The 23,066-nt window shown below is 49.6% G+C and overlaps 1 protein-coding gene across 1 annotated transcript in view; it reads right to left on the minus strand.

Annotated features, from left to right (window-relative positions):
• The window catches only part of LOC147668286 (E3 ubiquitin-protein ligase TRIM39-like), a 183,137-nt gene extending 166,439 nt beyond the window's left edge, over positions 1 to 16,698 (minus strand). Inside the window, exon 1 of the mRNA XM_086948640.1 lies at positions 16,212 to 16,698. Coding sequence (XP_086804766.1) covers positions 16,212 to 16,625 — 414 coding nt within the window. The 5' untranslated portion in view covers positions 16,626 to 16,698. The remainder of the gene's footprint in view (positions 1 to 16,211) is intronic.
• Between the last annotated feature and the right edge of the window lie 6,368 nt (positions 16,699 to 23,066).

Raw genomic sequence — 23,066 nt, forward strand, 5'->3', positions numbered from 1 at the left:
CTTGCCACCGTACCACGCACCAGAAGAACAACAAAAGGTGGCAGATCTTTCTCCTACCTCGCCGCCAAGACCTGGAACTCCCTCCCCACCCACCTCCGTCTGACCCAAGACCTTCTCACCTTCAGGAGACACCTCAAGACCTCGCTGTTCGAGCAGTAGCAGCAATCCCCCCCCCCACCCTCAGCACCTTGAAACCCTCGCGGGTGAGTAGTGCGCTCTATAAATGTACTGATCATGCTGTGGGGCATCGCTGGTGCTAAAGTGGTGCAGAGTGATGCTGAGTTGGGGCTGTGCTGATGCGGGGTAAGAGCGCTGTGCTGATGCAGATGAAGTGATGCGCTGATGCTGAAGTGGTGCTGAATTACGGCTGGGGTGGGGCTGTGCTGGTGGCGTGCGCTGATGCAGAGGTGGTGCTGTGCTGATGTTGAGGTGGTGCTGCGCTGGTGCTGAGTTGGTGATGCACTGGTGGTGGTGGTGCATTGATGAGGTGGTGCTGTGCTGATGATGCGGTGGTGCTGTGCCGATGATGAGATGGTGAAGTGGTGAGGCTCAGGTGGTGCTGTGCTGAAGCTGAGTGCACTAAAAGAGTTCTAAAGTGCTAATTATAGCTTTACAAGTGTTCACATTTGCACGTATTTACAAACATGTAAAAGTACGTGGGGAACAGCTACACATGTGTAAATAGCTATAAGGTGTATTTGCACCTGCAAACTCTTTTTTAAAGGGAAAAAAGAAATCCATTCTCCTGACACCTCAAGTAATTTTGACAGTGTGCCTGCCCCATTTCCACCTAAAAACAAATTTTCTCCTGACAAAGATAAGGATAAATGTTAGGTCATATCCATGGTAGAAATGCGCCTCGCAAGGTTTGTTATTGCCACAAACTTGCTTGCTTGTTGATGTTCACCAGCCTTACAAGGTATGCAGTGCCTGGTAAAGCTACTCTAATTTCTGTTAACGGATTTGACTACATGTGATATTGCATTGGGCAGTGTAAGCGGTTAGCACTGATGCATAAGGATAATAGACCTTAGTGACTTTTTTGCTTGCAGTTTTATAAAGCATGAACTTGGCCCGAAAGGCATCAGAGTGCTTTATAGGGAGGGAGCTTGCATTCAAATTGACAACTGTAGCAGCATATATGAATGCATTAATTGGATTCAGGGGTCGATTGTGATGTCATTTAGAAAGGCTCCGAACGGTATTCAATTTGTTCAAATCGAATTCGGAAGCCTTGTTTACGACAGACTCGGAAACATTTCGGAACGACTGATTATGATGTCCGGAAATCGTTCGGACTGTCCAACTTGGTTCCGAATGGCATTCAGAGTAATCGAGTCATTCAGAGTCGAGTCGTACAGGTCTAGAGACCACACTTCCATCCAAGCGATAAGGATGTCTGATTCGGACAGCCTTTCCGAATCGTTTGTTCCGACATGGATCCGCTGTCGGAATCTGACTTTGGGGACACATAGCAGGTCCCTCGTCACCCGGGGGCCTCCGAATCGGACCTATGGGGGTACTCATAGGTCACCCCTTTCCAACCATGCAGTGTGGCAGGCACCTTGTGTGGCAGGCACCTTGTGGTGCCCATTACAGGGTTCATGATTTTCTGCAACCACCCCATTCTTAAAAGTGAGCCTGTTTTATTCGGACGGAACACAGGCTCCCATTGAAGTCAATGGGAGTCCAGCTGAACGGTGTTGGGAACCATCATAATCATTCTGACGGGCTCCAAGAATCCGATTCGGTCAAAAACCATTCCGAAATGGATTCGATCTGAATGGTTTCCGAACTACATCGTAATCGATCCCTCAGTACAGATTGCATCAGAATCCCAATTTTGTAGAACAGTTTACACCAATAAACCCGGGCAAAAAACTGTGGTTATCAAGTGTTGTTTGGTCCTGATGAAGTGTTGCCCGATCTCTGGGCTCTAGAGGCACAAACATGTTGACCACTTTTTACTAGAAGGTATCCTGGTACTTGTCAACCACACATTAGCAGTACTGTTTAGGGCTCGCCTGCTGATGCGCTCAAGCGTATAGCTGGCGAGCTATATTGTGGCTCAAACAGAGTTTAACCATCTCGGCGATTTGTTGCAGTGCCCGAGAACGCATGCACATCAAAGCCACCAGCCTCCTCAGGCATCTCAAGCTTCCCCCAGCCGGCATTTCTCCTCCCCTAATTAATCACTGCACGGCCGGCCGCCTGGCACATCAAAGGCTGCTGCTCCCGGACCCTATTCTTCCCTTCTTGCCTCTCCCCGCCCCCCCTTCCCACCACAGCAATGCCGAGGGCTTGTTTATATTGCAGCCTAACCATCTCGCACGCTGCTCTTGAAACAATAACCGTTGTTGGTCATGAATCATGATATAATTAAACGCTCTAATTATTTTATCAGGGCCACAAAGAATGTTATAAAGTCTTTTGCTGGCATTTTCGTTTTATGCTGATTGCTATTTTACACCTTTCACATGTTGGCGATATGCTTCAAAGGAATACATTCATCCTGAATCCCGTTACTAGAGCTTTCTCCTCTTCTGCTATATATGGGTTTTAGTTGAATTTCATTGATCTCTTTTACTAATGATTTATAAAAAGTGCCACCCACCACACAGCTCCACCTACACAGCTCCACCGATTCACCCACCACACAGCTCCACTGATGCACCCACCACACAGTTCCACCGATGCGCACCCACCACACAGTTCCACCGATGCACCCACCACACAGCTCCACCGATGCACCCACCACACAGCTCCACCGACACAGCTCCACCGATGCACCCACCACACAGTTCCACCGATGCACCCACCACACAGCTCCACCGATGCACCCACCACACAGCTCCACCGAGCCACCCACCACACAGCTCCACCGAGCCACCCACCACACAGCTCCACCGAGCCACCCACCACACAGCTCCACCGAGGCACCCACCACACAGCTCCACAGATGCACCCACCACACAGCTCCACAGATGCACCCACCACACAGCTCCACAGATGCACCCACCACACAGCTCCACCGATGCACCCACCACACAGCTCCACCGATGCACCCACCACACAGCTCCCCAGATGCACCCACCACACAGCTCCACAGATGCACCCACCACCCAGCTCTACCGATGCACCCACCACACAGCTCCACTGATGCACCCACCACCCAGCTCCACCGATGCGCCCACCACACAGCTCCACCAATGCACCCACCACCCAGCTCCACCGATGCACCCACCACACAGCTCCACCGATGCACCCACCACAAAGCTCCACCGATGCACCCACCACACACCTCCACCGACACAGCTCCACCAATGCACCCACCACACAGCTCCGCCGAGGCACCCACCACACAGCTCTGCCGAGGCACCCACCACACAGCTCCACCGATGCACCCACCACACAGATCAATCAGATGCACCCACCACACAGCTCCACAGATGCACCCACCACACAGCTCCACAGATGCACCCACCACACAGCTCCAGAGATGCACCCACCACACAGCTCCACCGATGCACCCACCACCCAGCTACACCGATGCACCCACCACACAGCTCCACCGACACAGCTCCACCGATGCACCCACCACACAGCTCCACTGATGCAACCACCACACAGCTCCACCGACACAGCTCCACCGATGCACCCACCACACAGCTCCACTGATGCAACCACCACACAGCTCCACCGACACAGCTCCACCGATGCACCCACCACAGAGCTCCACAGATGACCCCACTACACAGCTCCACTGATGCACCCAAGACACAGCTCCACCGAGGCACCCACCACACAGATCCACCGAGGCACCTACCACACAGCTCCACCGATACACCCACCACACAGCTCCACCTTTGCACCCACCACACAGCTCCACAGAGGCACCCACCACACAGCTCCACAGAGGCACCCACCACACAGCTCCACCGAGGCACCCACCACACAGATCCACCGAGGCACCTACCACACAGCTCCACCGATACACCCACCACACAGCTCCACCTTTGCACCCACCACACAGCTCCACAGAGGCACCCACCACACAGCTCCACCGATGCACCCACCACACAGCTCCACCGATGCACCCAATACACAGCTCCTCCGAGGCACCCACCACACAGCTCCACCCACCACACCGCTTCACCGATGCACCCACCACACAGCTCCAGCGATACAGACACAGCTCCACCAATGCACCCACCACACAGCTCCACCGATGCACCCACAACACAGCTCCACCGAGGCACCCACCACACAGCTCCACCGAGGCACCCACCACACAGCTCCACCAAGGCACCCACCACACAGCTCCACCAAGGCACCCACCACACAGCTCCACCGAGGCACCCACCATACAGCTCCACCGATGCACCCACCACACAGCCCCACTGATGCACCCACCACACAGCTCCACAGATGCACCCACCACACAGCTCCACAGATGCACCCACCACACAGCTCCACCGATGCACCCACCACACAGCTCCACCGATGCACCCACCACAAAACTCCACCAAGGCACCCACCTCCCAGCTCCACCGAGGCACCCACCACCCAGCTCCACCGATGCACTCACCACACAGCTCCACCGACACAGCTCCACCGATGCACCCACCACACAGCTCCACTGATGCAACCACCACACAGCTCCACTGACACAGCTCCACTGATGCACCCACCACACAGCTCTACCGATGCACCCACCACACAGCTCCACCGATGCACCCACCACACAGCTCCACAGATGCCCCCACCACACAGCTCCACCGATGCACCCACCACACAGCTCCACCGATGCACCCACCACACAGCTCCACCGATGCACCCACCACACAGCTCCACCGATGCACCCACCACACAGCTCCACCGATGCACCCACTACACAGCTCCACCGAAGCACCCACCACACAGCTCCACCGAAGCACCCACCACACAACTCCACCGATGCACCCACCACACAGCTCCACCGATGCACCCACCACACAGCTCCACCGATGCACCCACCACACAGCTCCACCGAGGCACCCACCACCCAGCTCCACAGATGCACCCACCACACAGCTCCACAGATGCACCCACCACACAGCTCCACCGACACAGCTCCACCGATGCACCCACCACACAGCTCCACTGATGCAACCACCACACAGTTCCACTGACACAGCTCCACCGATGCACCCACCACACAGCTCCACTGATGCAACCACCACATAGCTCCACCGACACAGCTCCACCGATGCACCCACCACAGAGCTCTACAGATGCCCCCACCACACAGCTCCACCGATGCACCCACCACACAGCTCCACTGAGGCACCCACCACACAGCTCCACCGAGGCACCTACCACACAGCTCTACCGATGCACCCACCACACAGCTCCACCGATGCACCCACCACACAGCTCCACCGATGCACCCACCACACAGCTCCACCGAGGCACCCACCACACAGCTCAACAGATGCACCCACCACACAGCTCCACAGAGGCACACAGCTCCACAGATGCACCCACCACACAGCTCCACAGATGCACCCACCACACAGCTCCACCGATACACCCACCACACAGCTCCACCGATGCACCCACCACACAGCTCCACCGATGAACCCACCACACAGCTCCACCGAGGCACCCACCACACAGCTCCACCGATGCACCCACCACACAGCTCCAGCGACGCAGCCACCACACAGCTCCAGCGACGCAGCCACCACACAGCCCCACCGACACAGCTTCACCGATGCACCCACCACACAGCTCCACCGATGCACCCACCACACAGCACCACCGAGGCACCCACCACACAGCTCCACCGATGCACCCACCACACAGCTCCAGCGACGCAGCCACCACACAGCTCCAGCGACGCAGCCACCACACAGCTCCAGCGACGCAGCCACCACACAGCTCCACCGACACAGCTCCACCGATGCACCCACCACATAGTTCCACCGATGCACCCACCACACAGCTCCACCGATGCACCCACCACACAGCTCCACCGAGGCACCAACCACACAGCTCCACCGAGGCACCAACCACACAGCTCCACCGATGCACCCACCACACAGCTCCACCGATGCACCCACCACACAGCTCCAGCGACGCAGCCACCACACAGCTCCACCGACACAGCTCCACCGATGCACCCACCACCCAGCTCCACCGATGCACCCACCACACAGCTCCACCGACACAGCTCCACCTATGCACCCACCACACAGCTCCACCGAGGCACTCACCACACAGCTCCGCCGAGGTAACCACCACACAGCTCCACCGATGCACCCACCACACAGTTCCACCAATGCACCCACCACACATCTCCACCTATGCACCCACCACACAGCTCCACCGAGGCACCCACCACACAGCTCCACCGAGGCACCCACCACCCAGCTCCACCGATGCACTCACCACACAGCTCCACCGACACAGCTCCACCGATGCACCCACCACACAGCTCCGCCGAGGCACCCACGACACATCTCCACCGATGCATCCACCACACAGCTCCACTGATGCACCCACCACCCAGCTCCACCGATGCACCCACCACACAGCTCCACCTACACAGCTCTACCGATGCACCCACTACCCAGCTCCACCGATGCACCCACCACACAGCTCCACCGACACAGCTCCACCGATGCACCCACCACACAGCTCCACTGATGCACCCACCACAGAGCTCCACGATGCACCCACCACAGAGCTCCACGATGCACCCACCACACAGCTCCACCGATGCTCCAACTAAGCTTCACCAATGCACCCACCACACAGCTCCACCAATGCACCCACTAAGCTCCACCGATGCACCCACCACACAGCTTCACCGATGCACCCACCACAGAGCTCCACCGAGGCACCCAACACACAGCTCCACTGATGCACCAACCACACAGCTCCACCACTGCACCCACCACTCAGCTCCACCGATGCACCCACCACACAGCTCCACCTACACAGCTCCACCGATGCACCCACCACACAGCTCCACCAATGCACCCACCACACAGCTCCACCGAGACACCCACCACACAGCTCCACTGATGCACCCACCACACAGCTCCACTGATGCAGCCACCACACAGCTCCACTGATGCAGCCACCACACAGCTCCACCGACACAGCTCCACCGATAAACCCACCACCCAGCTCCACCGATGCACCCACCACACAGCTCCACCGACACAGCTCCACCTATGCACCCACCACAGCTCCACCGAGGCACCCACCACACAGCTCCGCCGAGGTAACCACCACACAGCTCCGCCGAGGTACCCACCACACAGCTCCACAGATGCTCCAACTAAGCTCCACCAATGCACCCACCAAACAGCTCCACCAATGCACCCACTAAGCTCCACCGATGCACACACCACTCGGCGCAACCACAGCATCACTCGGCGTAACCACAGCATCACTCAACGCAACCACAGCATCACTCAGCGCAACCACATCATCACTGGTTCAAATATGTTCTTTCAATGTTTCAAGCTGTTTTCAAGCTTTCACGCTTTATTACAAATCACAAAAAGATGTTAATATTTCACTTCTGTTCTTGGATTTTCATCACAATAAAAAACACTGAACATAATCTTCACAAAAGATATTTACAAAAGTTTAAGCTATTGCCATTACAAATTAAATAAATTATTTAAGTATTAATTATTTAAAAAAATTAAAAGCCATTGTTATTTGTAATATCAATACATCTAAGTCACGTAAATACAAAACATGTTGCATTACAAATGCTATAGGTGTCACATTTGCGAAAGTTATAACTATTGGCATTGTAAATGACAAAGCTATTAATTTAGCTATTTAAAAAAAAAACACATAAATAAAAAAAAATCATTTATTAGACCAATAGCTCAAACTTTCCTAATGCGAGCCCTATTGCATTTCCAATGCTTGTTTTACCTAGACGTGGTGCCCTTTGTCTATAAAATACGCTCTTAGGATACCAGAGCCTATTTTAGCCACCACTCACTCACACTACTAGTTACATGGTTAGTTAGCTCCCTCACTTGCACTTATCTACACGGCATCTTCAGATCAAAATATCTCTGACAAAGAGCCCCCAGGACCGTCGGGCATTGCAGCGCCGGCCTGACGAGGAGCGCCCTATGATGAAGCCTGACACCGTGACAGGTGTGTGCGGGCACCAAGATCTGACAGGTCTTCATGCGGAAGGACTACCGGCCACTTGGGCCAACCTTTGATGACCATTTTGGCGAAGGAGGAACTACCCCTAGATTGATATTCACTGATCTGTTCCCTGGGAGGAGTTTGGGTGTAAATCCTCGCTAAAATATCTTGCTCTTTTTTCCCCTCTTGATTTTGAGTATTTGTATTTTCAACTTTTCTTGGCTTTGTAATAAATGTACTAAACTTTGGATTGGAGTCTGTGTTCCTTTAATAACATGGGCAACTGGTATGGTAATGTGTATTTGGCTAACGGTTTTTATCCCCTCTGCACTTTTAAGCAGGCAACAAAGAGCCATCGACCAGGGGTTCCAGGGTAAGCATAGAACGTGGAACCCGGTTCCTTTAGAGGCAACACATTCATTAAGGGTCTGTGACAAGCAACATGCAAGAAAGAGACTGCAGACACCAGCCCGTTACAGTGGCGTAACGAAACTTGAGGGGGCCCCCATGCAAAGCACATGGAGGGGGCCCCCCTCCCCCGGCGGCCCGGCCCACCACCTACCACTTTGCCCTACCACCCTGAAATCTAATATATTTTGATTTGAAACCTCCAACAGTCGTCCATTCTGAAAATACTGTTCCTACTGTTTAAAGTTAATGGCCCTGAGTAGACATAGATTAAAGAGTGCACAGTGAGTGATGCAACCTTGTGAGGGTAAGAGGAATGACTGCAGGGTTAGTGAGGTGGCCATATGTAAGTGCAGAGTTGAACGAAAGAATGCATGGTTAGTGATGGGCTTATTTGAGTGATATTGCAGATTGAGCAGTGAGGGGGACAGGTGAGTGAAGTGTGACATGAGTGCAGGGTGAGTAGTGTGTGCTTGTGTGACTGCAGGGTGAGGGACAGGGTGAACAGTGCAATTGCATTGCGAGTGCAGAGTGATCACTGTGAGTGCAGGGTGAGCGGATGAATGGTGTGAGTGCATGGTGGTCAGTTTGAGTGCATTGTGATTTCTGCGAGTGCAGGGTGAGCGTAAAAGTGAAGGGCGAGAATGAGGAGTGAGTGAGTTGTCTGAATGCAGGGTTCATTCCCACACACTTGAAGTAACTCAGCATGTTATTGACGGCAGTGTAGGGTTTCAGGTACAAGTTGAACTATTGTTATTCTGGCATTAATAGTGATCGAGGGTGTAAGAAATAATGTGCTGATCCTGCAACAAACTTCCAGTCTTATGATTAGGGTTGCCAGCTCATTATTTTGATGACCCATACAGGACAAAAATAAGCAGTCAGCTAAAGCCGTATTTTTAGCACTTATCTGTGCATACTTCGAACAGCAAATATGAATAGAAAACACTTTTAATTGTGTTTTAGGGCTGCCTGAATGATCCATGACTGATAATTAAAGGGAACAAAGACAGAAAAGTCACATTACAAATGAATTCATACATTTTTACTTATAACCCTGTTTAGTGTCAAGACTAGGTCTTTCAGTGTCTTTAAACAAATGGCTGGTATTTTTCTTTTGGCAACCCTACTTTATATTCCATTTCATGAAATGCCTTTTCACACTACAGCAGTAAATGTAAATTTCAAATGTAAGGAATAGGCCCAGGGGGTACTGGAACCAGAAAGACCAAGCCTCTGTAACCAGTTTACAAAGGTATGTAAATACAAATGGTCTCTGGCCTCGATGAAGTTGCCTTCAACTCCCTTGTTTCTGGGCCTGGAAGCTCTGGTCACCTGCACACACCGCACACGGCACGCACCTTTTAATTTATGAGGTAGGACTGTTATGAGGCAACTCACTGGTGCAACCAACACCGGCAAGAGAGTGCAGGGCTGCCTGTGTGTGCTAGAGCGCTGATGGAGCCCCTAGAGGCTGAAAACGAGGGCTGCTGCTGGGGGCATAACTACCAAGGTTTCAGATTGCCATGTGTGACTGTTGTTGATGTATGTTGGATCCCATCATGCAGTCAGTTGTCTATTACTGGCACGCCAGACAAGTGGTGCTGTAATGTTCAACAACTGTGTCCCCGTGTGTCTAGCACTGAATGGACACATAGATGCAAACACAGTGTTTCAGTGGAGGCGCTATGTTTGAGGAAAGGAGCATACAAGAGTTGATGGACACAGCACGTGAGACACTAACGTGTGCTACAGACATCGATTTAGCCTCACACGTCTGTGAGGGTGAAATACGAACACCCCTTGTGTGATCACTAACATCCACAGATGTAGCTCCTAAATGTAGCAATGAAAGGGACTGCGAGAGTGCCACAATCACAATCTCTGCATCCGTTGACGACACCACCACTAACACACTTCTATCAACCACACACACTTGCCATTGGAGAATTTTAGTAAAAAAAGAACTTGCACGCCCCTTCTAATCATCAAAGTTGTGGACAAAGGAGGTAAGTTCTTCTAAAAGTGTTTGATTTCTACACAGCAAAACGTTCTTTTCTGAAATGCAGTAAAACATGTGCACCTTTTAATAACGTGGAAAAGCAGGAGTTAATGCTGTGATAAACCCAAATCCAATGTTCTAGTATGAATCTGATTGTGTAGATTGTTAATTCAATGTTTAAATTTACTGTAACTTCATTCAATGAAATCAGCAAGAATAAAATGCCAACAACTGTTTGCAGGAAAATGTGAGGTGGCATATTATTTACCGGGCATAAAAGAACATTATTTATTTATTTTTAAGATTTGTAAAGCGCAACGTATGCCCGTAGGCGTCTTGGCTCTATGGCTCAACTTATTATCTCAGTGGGAACAGTGTTATTATTATGTGATATTTTTGCATATTGGTTGGTGATATAGCGATGCTAAAAATTCTAATGATATTTTATGAAGCAAGCTGAAGATACAGATGTCTTAAGTGGTGCCTCTAAATCGGAGCCCGATGGGCACGGGCAAAGGTGAAGTATGGCGTATGACAGTATTTCCACCCAGCGTGCGCATCCTGCTGTGATACTCTGCCAGATGCAACAGCCATCAATGTGTACCTTGCTATGTGTAAGCAATATAACTAATGTTGCATTGCTATATTTAAATAGTATTTACAGCAAATGATGTCACATCATCATCATACCTGACTTTACACATTCAGTTGATGTCAACCTCACCATGCGGCTTCAATGTTTCAATTTCCATAAAGTTACCAGATGACGTCATCGTGGATACTATGTTCACAGTCCTAGTGCATTCTGGGAGTTTTACTCTGATTTCATTTTAGCTGAATTAGTTTGACTGACACAACTGAAAACAATGGTTTGGAAAACAAAACCGTGAGACTATATAGAGCATGGTGCCCATTTTGACATGCTGCCATCTGGGGGCCTTAGCTTTACAGCAAGGACAGACAACCAAACTGTATTTGTTCTCCTGGCCTGGCTGTGGTCAAGAGACCATCTCAGCTCTAGAGCCACAAAAGTAATTAAGATCTGAATACGACCTTTACAAATGAACAAGGCCACTGAGAATATTTGGGTCTATGGTGTTTTCCTCATACTCATGGGTTTACCCCATAATTCAGCATCTGCTGTATAATTTACAGATTTCACCCAAAAAATAGTTTCTAGCTCAAACCAGTCAAAGGTCACTTACCAAAAGTCACTACACATGCTTCCACATACCTGGTTATCTTTGAGTTGCTGACTGCTACATTCATGTGTTAAACTAGCACTAATGCAGGCTGGGGTTGTGCATTGAAAAGGAGGTGGACTGTCACAGGTTCAAATCTCGGTGGGTTCACTCAGCCTTTTATCCTCCTGAGGTCGACAAAATGAGTACAATTGAGTTGGTCACAATAAACATCTGTTATTCAGCACCAAGATGCCTAAGGGTGAAAGTGTTCTATAAATATATGTTATGTTATGTAATTGTGGGCAGGGGGATCTGTATGCACAGAGCATTCACAAAGGCTGGGAGGCTGCCCCCTAAGTGAGGTGTGCTGCATCCTCAGTGGGTAGGGCCTGCTTCTACTCTGCAGCTACTGGGGGGCAGGGGGGAACCCTATCAAGGGAGAGGGTCACAGATTAATATCTCGTTGTTCCACAGGTGATGAAAGGATTACCATTTTTAGAGAATACCCGTTTTTTACTGCAACTTCAAAACACAATTCAAAGTGTGGTCTATATCGTAAATGGTGACAGTAGTACGCTTCATTCTCCATAGTTAGAACGACTGGGATCATGTGAATCTGCGGCTGCAGCATTTTCTGCAAAATTATGTATTTAGTTCACTGTCCACATAATTTACTAATTGCTGCATAATTAGCAGATTTCAACCTTTTATTTAATTTCTAGCTGGAATGGATCAAAGATTGCTGAAAAAGAAACTGGTAACGTTTCAGTCCTGCTTGCTGTGTCTTGGTATTAAACGGGCCTGAATGAGGTTAAACTTTTTCTTCAGACAGCATCAACGACATTTGAAATGACAAACTAGCAAAGTAATACTGCCACACAATAAGATGCGTTATGCAACACAATTTACCTTTTTTGCCTCATAATTTAGCCAACCATGCTTTATAATTTGGTCTTCCATTGCCACATAATTCCTGCTATAGCGTTTTCTGAATGTAACATGCACACAGCATAAATAGTGTGGTTAATGTTCTTTACACACAGAAACAGATGCCTAACTACTAATGCGAGGGACTATAATCTGGTGAGTGTGCAGTGCACAGACTACAGCTTAGTGAATGCTCAATATAGCCTGATAAATGTGCATGCCAGCTATGTAGCATACACTCTGGTTTGACACCATGTTGAATGTACTCTATATTTTTCGTTAGAGCACTTTACTAGTCCCAATGACCAACAATACCACTTGATTAACCACTGACCTTCGATTCCGAGTAGTGTACTACTCGCCATAAAGTTCTTCTGAACCTGATCAAGGGTAGCAATCGCTATATAAATGCAATTACATTTGCAATTACAATATACAATAGACTGTGAAACGTACAGAGAGTGAGCTATAGTTTGGTGAACAGACAATGCAAACACTCACTTAGGGAACGTACAGGCTGAAGTCTGGTGAATGTACAGCATACATGAAAGTAAGCATACAATCTAGCGCTGACTGTACAATACACCCAGTATGGACTGGTGACTCACTGCACACATTGCATAGTGAATATCTCTGCCTACCGTATACCCTGGTGAATGTACAGCTTATGCACAGACAGAAATAGTAGCTAGTGGCAAATACCTGGTGCTGTCTGGTGAAAGTACAGTGTGCTAGTGGTATGCACTCGTGAAAGTACAGCATACACAATGGAAAATAACTAGCCACTGGTGAATATGTAGTGGCATCAAGCGCACACTCTGGTGAATGTAGAATGCATGCATTAATGCATGTTAATGTCCAGGGCTTGTCTAGTGAACAGAATGTGGCACACTCACAAGAGACCACTTCGAAAACCAACATAACTGGCAGCTGTCGGCGTTAAGAGGCCAAGGCACTGGCAGACACTGCCCCTTGTAACACCAGCTAAACTTGACAATACACAAGCAAGTGGAGACTAAACTGTCTGAGCACAACCAGGTAGGTTGGTGACTGTTTAGCACGTATCATGTAGCCACTAGCCAGGTGCATATACAGTGCGCATAACATAGTATGATTAGTATGCAGCACACACACAAGCTTCATGATGTGGTTACTATCCAATGTACACGCATACCATTTAATAAATAAAAAGACTCAGAGGCCTGGCCGGGGCCCTGATGTGCGCACCATTAATAAATGAAGAGGCTAACACCCCCAACCACCGCGTCAACGCGGGGGCCTGTGTTACTCACTGTCTGGCAAGGGACGGTCCTTCTCAGTCTCTGGCGCCGCGTGGCTGAGTATGAAGCCTGAGATGCCCAACCTCATTTCCGACGAGCAGAGCACCCACCATTTCCTGTTTAATTAATGAAGACTGAGGCCCGGCCGGGGGCCCGCACCCAGCGCGTGCAAAGTTGAACTTGCACACAATTTAAGAAGAGCCTCTGAGGCCCGGCCGGGCGCCCGCACCCCGCGCGTGCAGCCCGGCCGGGCGCCCGCACCCCGCGCGTGCAAAGTTGAACTTGCACACAATTTAAGAAGAGCCTCTGAGGCCCGGCCGGGCGCCCGCACCCCGCGCGTGCAGCCCGGCCGGGCGCCCGCACCCCGCGCGTGCAAAGTTGAACTTGCACACAATTTAAGAAGAGCCTCTGAGGCCCGGCCGGGCGCCCGCACCCCGCGCGTGCAGCCCGGCCGGGCGCCCGCACCCCGCGCGTGCAAAGTTGAACTTGCACACAATTTAAGAAGAGCCTCCGGGGCCCGGGCGTTCGTACCATTAAAGTTATTAAGAAGCCGGGGCCGGTGTGCCTCCCGCAGAGATTCATGATGATCATTAATGAATAGGCTTGCAGCTTGCCGGGTCTGCTGCTGAGTGAGTCGAGGGGGCCCCCGGCCGGAGCGTGGGGGCCCCGGCTTACACTGCGAGCCCACTCCAAGTAATGATTTGACGGTAGCCGGAGCCTCAGCCTTGTAGACTCGATCACAGTGCAGGGGACGCACTAACTGCTGTGCAATGGGAACCGGAAGCCAACCCTCCTGATTCGATTCAGAGGAGTGGGAATAAGTGTAGGCAGGGATGAAAGGCACTGTGTGTATTCGATTCGATGTGGAGAAATTAATATCGCCGAGTTTCTGAAAATGGCCATTTATTAAAAAAAGTAAGAATAAACATAAAACTTATTTCGCTGGCATGCCACATTTCAACTTTATTTCATGACTACAGCCCGTCATGAAAATTCTAGTGGCGGATGTGGCAGGCCATCTGCAAAGATATTTAGAATATGCTGCTCTGCTGATAAAACATTTTAGGACCCAGGACAACTGAGGCCTCTGAGGCCCGGGCGTTCGTACCATTTAAGTTATTAAGAAGCCGGGGCCGGTGTGCCTCCCGTGCGCACAGATTCATGATGATCATTAATGAAGAGGCTTGCCGGCTCTGCTGCTGAGTGAGCCTTGGGGGCCCCCCAGAGTGTGGGGGCTCCCCCGCAATGCATGGGCTGCGGGGGTGTGTGTTACGCCCCTGGCCCTTTACAGGATCTACAACTGGGATCAGGTGGGACTAGTGAGAGAGCAGGCAACATGCTGATGCGGATTCTGCAGCACGGAACAGGCAGCGAGGAGAGCAGGCAGCGACCCCAAGCATGGTGTATGTCACGATAGCAGCAGTCAGACTGAGAGCGTGAACAGTAGGGCCAAACGTTTTAGCGCAGTGTCCATGTGACGCACTGCTTCTGTTTTACTATCCTGGCCCAGGTTATTTTCTCGTGCAGGGGACCCGGACCACGAGTCCCCTGACAAGTGCTTTACATCTGGCGTTGTGCTCTTCAGCAGAGTATGAGATTGAGGTGCACCCAGAGTGCTCCTACTTTCAGCCCGGGTGCACCCCCGGCCCCTCCCATTCAACTACTAAAGATTTGTGGCAGCTGAACACAAGAGCGGGGTAGATGTTGCCTCAAACTCAGAGAGCAGAGCGTCTGATGACGCCATCTTCATAATCTGCGTAGTTTGTCATATATCGGCTCCCTCTGAATGTATGTATGTGCAGCATGCATGTTTGGGCAAATATGTGTACAGCGCAGTATTACCATGAGCTGGGCCTCACAGTGCTGTCAGGCTCAGGTACCTTCAGGCCCAGGTCCATAGGATGCAGTGTTTATGCACATGTGAGGCGAGGTTCCCATATGCAGCGATGGGGGCCTCGGTGTGTGTGAAATGCTTTTTGTTGTAGAGTGAAAGTCTTAGTTGTAGTCAGAGCCATACAATTAGCTCCTGTTCTCAGGCAGCCTCCTTAATGGGGTTCACAGCGTGACTTTGAGATCCCTGAAATTCCACCAACATACGCTGTAATCTTCATTTGTAACCCCCCCCCCCCCCCACACACACACACACACACGCGCACACACACACCATGTGCTCCTCTTCAGGTTCTTCAATGGGGCTCACAGAGGGACTCTGTGATCCCTGAATGCCCACAGACTCACCTTGTGCTCCTCTGCAGCCTCCTCTACAGGACATTCTGAGTGAGTTCTATGCTCCTTGGACTCCCGGCAGACCCAGCATATCATCCTTTGATCCTCTGCACAGAACAGCCTCAGTTTCTCGTCATGTTTCTCGCACAGATTCTCCTCGGGGGTCTTCACGGGGGGCAGATGAAGCTGTTTTGCAATTTCCACCATGTTCCCCAGTTGTCTGTTGGGTCGGAGGTTTTTCCCAGAAGATGTTGCTCTGCATTCTGGACAGGGGACGTTTCCATCTCTTCCCTCCCAGCTCAGAGTGATGCAGGAGCGGCAGAAGTTGTGTCCACAATCAATAATCACCGGATCAGTGAAATAATCCAAACAGATGGCACAAGTGGCCTCTTCCTGGAGGTTCCCGAGCTGAGCTGCCGCCGCCATGATGCAGAAATGCAGGAAGCAACACACTTGCCAACTTCTCTCCTTGTTAAAAACTGAGCTGTAGACACTCTCGAAGTTTAGCGGGGGCTGGGACTGGCTGACAATCTCCTGCCTACCATTGGTTCCCTTAGTTGTTGCAGCAGGTCAGCACAGACTCTGATTGGCTGGTAGTTCGGTGGCTCCCATTAATTGCTGCTAATATCAGCGCAGAACCGGATTGGCTGCTGTAAGGATGGGGCAGTCTGGGATTGGCTGACAGCTTAAAGGCTGAAGGTGAGAGTAGCCTCTTCAATTTGCCTGTAATTTATCACTTCTTGTGTCAGCCACCGACCCGAGGTGACTCTAATGTGCTGAACTAGTTCAGTCTGTGTTTAGTGCCGCGCCTCTCTGATCACTGTCGTTGGGTCTCTGGCTTCCTTTTCATTAGAGGGAGAAGGGAGAAGGGAGAAACGTACAGAAAAGAAAACATAAAACGGATAAAGAAAGGAAACTTAGACTTAAGACTAACCAAGACAAAGGGAAAATACAGAAGTGGAAAAAATAATGATGGAGTGGATTGAAACTGAGTGAAATAAATAGAAAAGGTCACGTGTTTTTCTAGCCATGCTGCTCGGCAGCCTACTGCACAGCATTGTTAAATAAGCATTGAAAATCCAATAGGTCTTGGATTTCCTTGAGTTACAGCTATAGGTGTTGTAAATGAAAATGGGGTATGTGGCGTGTAGTGGAATTTTGTGGTTTTGATCGAAATTGTTAGGCATACATACTTTTAATGTGTAAATTTTTAAAGATTCTTATTCGCCAACAATGCATTATTGCACGTTATTTAATATGTTTTTTTACTATTAGATTAGTATTTATTATGTTTAGATAGGGATGAAAGCTTTTATGACAATGTTGTCGAATAAAGTATTTAAATTTGAAATTTGTTAGGCATGGAATTGGGTGTTGTGGAGTGGATTTGTGTATTGGAATTATGTGGCATGGTGTGCAGTGGAAATGTGTGAATAGTAATTAGGAGACAATGATGTAAATACATAAATACACATGTTTACATATAAAGGTGCACCTAAACAATCCTGCAAGCAAACATAAAGGCACAAGATATAAGACGTGTGCACATAGAAGTAACACTCATACGGAAGTCTATAACAGACACACAAGAGAACATAACGCAGCGAGACCAAAGCTTAGAAGTAATTCTATTAAAGCAAAGCGGCAAACCGATTTATCTGCACACTCCTTTCTGAAGTAGAGAAATGTTGGCCATGCATGTTCTGGGCACACAGGCGCCAGTGTACTTTGCATTCTGGAACGTGTAGTTTGACATTTATGATTAAATGTAGGACCGTAAAGATTCAAGCAAGCAAAGTGTAGTTGGGTTTAGAGCTAGGCTTTAAAGAGGGTGTCACAAGAACTAAACTCCTTTTCACAGCATTGCTTTTTTTTGCAGTTTTTATAGAGCGCAAACTCGAGCTGAAGGTATTGAAGCGCTTTACATGAGTACCAGTTACATTACACAAGGACACATTCACTTATTGTAGTCACAGGGAGATTACTATATTTGCACAGAATCACAGGATGTTGATCCATCGCCGGGATTCAAACCGGGTTCCATAGTATCAAAGTTGGAAGCTCTGCTGTTATGCCACCACTATAGCAGTTTTCGTTGCCAATTTGTTTAAGGTCAGTGCATAAAAGATGATAATAATATTGACCCCACCCAGGGATGCCAAATTATGGGTCACTGAGAGATGTGCTCCCATCACCAGCAGAGCTTGTGTGTCTGCCTCTACCCGGGCCCAGCCCTGCACAAGAGGCATCACACAGAAGAGAGGGAACCGCGGAGCCAGTGGTGAGTGAAGACAGGCACGGGCGGCTTCCCCTCAGAGTGGGAGGTGGAGAGACAGACCAGACTAAGAGACTGCTTCCCTTTCACAGACTTCCCAGGGCTGTAAAAAGTCCCCGGTGGCCAAAGACCCGGAGAAGGGCGTGGGGAGGGATGAGTAGTAGCTGTCTGCGGTGGAATCACAGGATCAGGGCCGGTCCTAGGATTTGTGGGGCCCCGGGCAGAATAGGAACATGCGAGGCCCCTATAATTTGCATAAGATTTAACCTGACAGGAAGTGACCTCATAGGGTCAGGAAATAGGCCCAGCACAAAAATAAAAGTGGCCCCCATTAGTGAATTAGTTAGCTAGAAAAGTGTCAAAATTAGGGCAGTTTTTAACTAGTAAAGACATGCGGTTTACGTTTTCTGTAAGGTATGCGAGATTGCATAATTTGATTTTGCTGCAGGCAATGTTTGTTTTAATATCAGGAAAATCAACATTAAAAACATGTTCATCTGACCATAAAGCAGGCAAACAAACAGCCCAAAAAACAGGTCAAATACTAACCTGGCAGATTGGACCATTACACACTGCCTGATTGCCCTAATGTCCAACCCGGCCACTGTGTTATACAATTATTATGCTGATGCAGGATCATTGTTTTTGTAGGTAAAGTAAAGGACAAGAACATAGGGTCCGATAGGGGCCTGTTTCAATGTCGATTTTAATTTACTACCAGGTAAAGACTCGAGGGACCTAGCACACTGAAAGCCATAGTCCAGCCAATTTTACATTCTGATTGTGCTCCTCTTCCTGCACCTCTTGTCTGGCTGCTATCACACCTATCTTCTCCCCCCGCCCCCTCTCACTTGATTCTGTATTTCGCACCCCTTTCATTTACTCTGTGCTCCCTTTCCCTAGTCCTGGGTGAGCTGAGCTCTTTTCAGTGTGAGGCGCCGTCATTCTATCTTTCCTTTAGCGCCCTGCAGGTTATCCTGCTTCTTATTCAACCAGGGGCAGGGCGCACTTCACAGGTGATGTCTCTTGAATGACCTGTCTAATCGCTGCTATCCTCATGCAGATGCAGCCATTAGGCCAAGGCAGGCAGATATTGATTAAATCCCTTGGGCCTCCGGGGCCCCCTGGGCCTCCAAACTCTGAAGTATTTGAAAGCGCGAGGCCCCCTGGCTGCGAGGCCCTGGGCCGCTGCCCACGCTGCCCATGCCAGGCGCCGGCCCTGCACAGGATGGGTATGAGAGTGCTATGCCATGAGCCAGGAAGGGAGGGGGTCATGGTTTGAATCCCGGCTTCTCCTTTGCAGGCTCTGTGATGTAAGGCTGGCATGTCGCCTCTCCTGTTTTCTCTGCACTAGAGTTGTTTTTTCTGGGCTGTGCCCAAGTGCACGGATTCAGTAAAGACCCTAACAGCATCCTCTCTGAACTTACTGAGGGTAACACTGAACATCAGAGCACCCATAAACCATCCGGCACGGGCGTGAACACTTTGAAATTAACTGTAGATAAGGGCAACAGAAGGCTGCAATAAAATAGCATCTGGTGTTTTATGTTCTTTCCCTTTGATAGGAAACTAGATTCAAAGTTACATCACGTAATCACTGAATGTTCAACATGCCTCCAAGTAAATTAATTTAATTGTTTTGCTCAAAATATCATGTGCGCTTACTACACACCTCCTTTTCATTTGTAAATGGATCACCTGCAATATATATACCACGAGTAATATTTTGTTGTAGAAGTTGCTCAGTCATTAAGTTATTTTACCAGACAAAATCGGAATGTTTCTTTGTTTGGAAGAGCAAGCACATTACAAACAAGGAGAAAGCCAGGGGGCCTGGTGGTATGTTGCTAGACTTTGTACAGCACACAGTCTGCCATTAGTAGAGTCTTAGGTTTGCACTGCAGACTGTAGTCTCAGGCATTCTGATCTGGTCCTGTGTTATGGGCAGACTCTGGATGGGTGGCACGTCATGTTCAGTGGGCTATGTGTGTATGATTTTGGTGCCTGATGAGTGCAGGGGCAGCATTTCACAGTACACCTGTATATATGTCAGCCAAGTGACCCTTGCCGGTAATGAGTGATGGTGCAGGCATGTCCATATGTTTCTGCATGGTGCACATTGGAACGACGTGCCAGCTGACTGAGGCATGTGGGTTATATGCTGGACGCATGTAGGATGATGTCTAGCATGCACTGCTGGCTGTGGTTGTGTTTATATTGACGCTGCGCAGCTTCTCAACAGGTGTCATGCTTCCCAATGCAACAATAAAATAAAACTCTTCACACTCCCATCTGGGCGTGGCATCGGCAAGTGTAACTAATCCCGGCATAATTGCCAATGGGAATGGCCACTTCCTCTCTCCTCCAGTCTGGCCAGCTGCTCCTTGTGGTACTCGTCCTGCTTCTTCAGCTGCTCCTCCTCCTCTTCCATCTGCTCCTTGTTGTACTCGTCCTGCTTCTTCAGCTGCTCCTCCTCCTCTTTCCAGCTGCTCCTGGTGGTACTCGTCCTGCTTCTTCAGCTGGCGCTCCTTCTCTTCCAGCTGCTCCTTGTGGTACTCGTCCTGCTTCTTCAGCTGCTCCTCCTCCTCTTCCATCTGCTCCTTGTTGTACTCGTCCTGCTTCTTCAGCTGCTCCTCCTCCTCTTTCCAGCTGCTCCTGGTGGTACTCGTCCTGCTTCTTCAGCTGGCGCTCCTTCTCTTCCAGCTGCTCCTTGTTGTACTCGTCCTGCTTCTTCAGCTGCTCCTCCTCCTCTTCCAGCTGCTCCTTGTTGTACTCGTCCTGCTTCTTCAGCTGGTGCTCCTTCTCTTCCAGCTGCTCCTTGTGGTACTCGTCCTGCTTCTTGAGCTGGCGCTCCTTCTCTTCCAGCTGCTCCTTGTTGTACTCGTCCTGCTTCTTCAGCTGGTGCTCCTTCTCTTCCAGCTGCTCCTTGTGGTACTCGTCCTGCTTCTTCAGCTGCTCCTCCTTCTCTTCCAGCTGCTCCTTGTGGTACTCGTCCTGCTTCTTCAGCTGATCCTCCTCCTCTTCCATCTGCTCTTTGTTGTACTCGTCCTGCTTCTTCAGCTGGCGCTCCTTCTCTTCCAGCTGCTCCTTGTGGTACTCGTCCTGCTTCTTCAGCTGGCGCTCCTTCTCTTCCAGCTGCTCCTTGTTGTACTCGTCCTGCTTCTTCAGCTGCTCCTCCTCCTCTTCCATCTGCTCCTTGTTGTACTCGTCCTGCTTCTTCAGCTGGCGCTCCTTCTCTTCCAGCTGCTCCTTGTGGTACTCGTCCTGCTTCTTCAGCTGCTCCTCCTTCTCTTCCAGCTGCTCCTAGTTGTACTCGTCCTGCTTCTTCAGCTGGCGCTCCTTCTCTTCCAGCTGCTTCTTGTGGTACTCGTCCTGCTTCTTCAGCTAGCGCTCCTTCTCTTCCAGCTGCTCCTTGTTGTACTCGTCCTGCTTCTTCAGCTGCTCCTCCTTCTCTTTCCAGCTGCTCCTTGTGGTACTCATCCTGCTTCTTCAGCTGCTCCTCCTTCTCTTCCAGCTGCTCCTTGTTGTACTCGTCCTGCTTCTTCAGCTGGCACTCCTTCTCTTCTAGCTGCTCCTTGTTGTACTCGTCCTGCTTCTTCAGCTGCTCCTCCTTCTCTTTCCAGCTGCTCCTTGTGGTTCTTGACCTGCTTCTTCAGCTGGTGCTCCTTCTCTTCAAGCTGCCCCTTGTGGTACTCGTCCTGCTTCTTCAGCTGGCGCTCCTTCTCTTCCAGCTCCCCCTTGTGGTACTCGTCCTGCTTCTTCAGCTGCTCCTCCTCCTCTTCCAGCTGCTCCTTGTGGTACTCGTCCTGCTTCTTCAGCTGCTCCTCCTTCTCTTTCCAGCTGCTCCTTGTTGTACTCGTCCTGCTTCTTCAGCTGGTGTTTCTTCTCTTCCAGCTGCTCCTTGTGGTACTCGTCCTGCTTCTTCAGCTGCTCCTCCTTCTCTTTCCAGCTGCTCCTTGTGAATGTCTGACAAAATATCGATAACACAAATATCGATATACAAAAATATCGGAACAAAAATATCGAAGTCAAAAATATAGGAATCCTATCCCTAACAAGGTAAGTACAAATATATCGAAAATAAAATATAGAATGACAAAAATATCATTTTTTGTATAATATCGTTTTTTTTAAAAATAAAATAAATATCTAATATTAACAATTCAATTCAATTCAAATTATCTTTATTCGGTACTTAAGAAGATACCATTAAAGAGCATGAAAAAATACATACATACAGTGTTTAAAAACAATTAAAAGAGTATTTTTTAAAAAAAAAAAAAGATTTTTCTGATAAATAGTTCATATATGAGGGCAGAACATCGTTTATACAATGGGGGTCTCAGACTGGGTTCAGATCAGAATGTACAGTTATTTCACTGGTGTTCCTCAGTCTTATAGCAACTTTAATGAAACTTATGACACACAACAGGGTATATGGGTCTGATGCTTTTTGCAAAAAAAGTAAGGCTGCTTTGGCATGCTTCAGTTTTTGATTTTTCAGAATCCTAACTAAAAACTTCCTTCTTGGCTCAGAGTAGGAAGGGCATAATAAAACAAAGTGAAGGGTATCCTGCGGAGACCTAGTGTCG

The sequence above is a fragment of the Lissotriton vulgaris genome, unplaced genomic scaffold (assembly GCF_964263255.1).
Source record: "Lissotriton vulgaris unplaced genomic scaffold, aLisVul1.2 SCAFFOLD_328, whole genome shotgun sequence".
In the NCBI taxonomy this organism is placed as follows: domain Eukaryota; kingdom Metazoa; phylum Chordata; class Amphibia; order Caudata; family Salamandridae; genus Lissotriton; species Lissotriton vulgaris.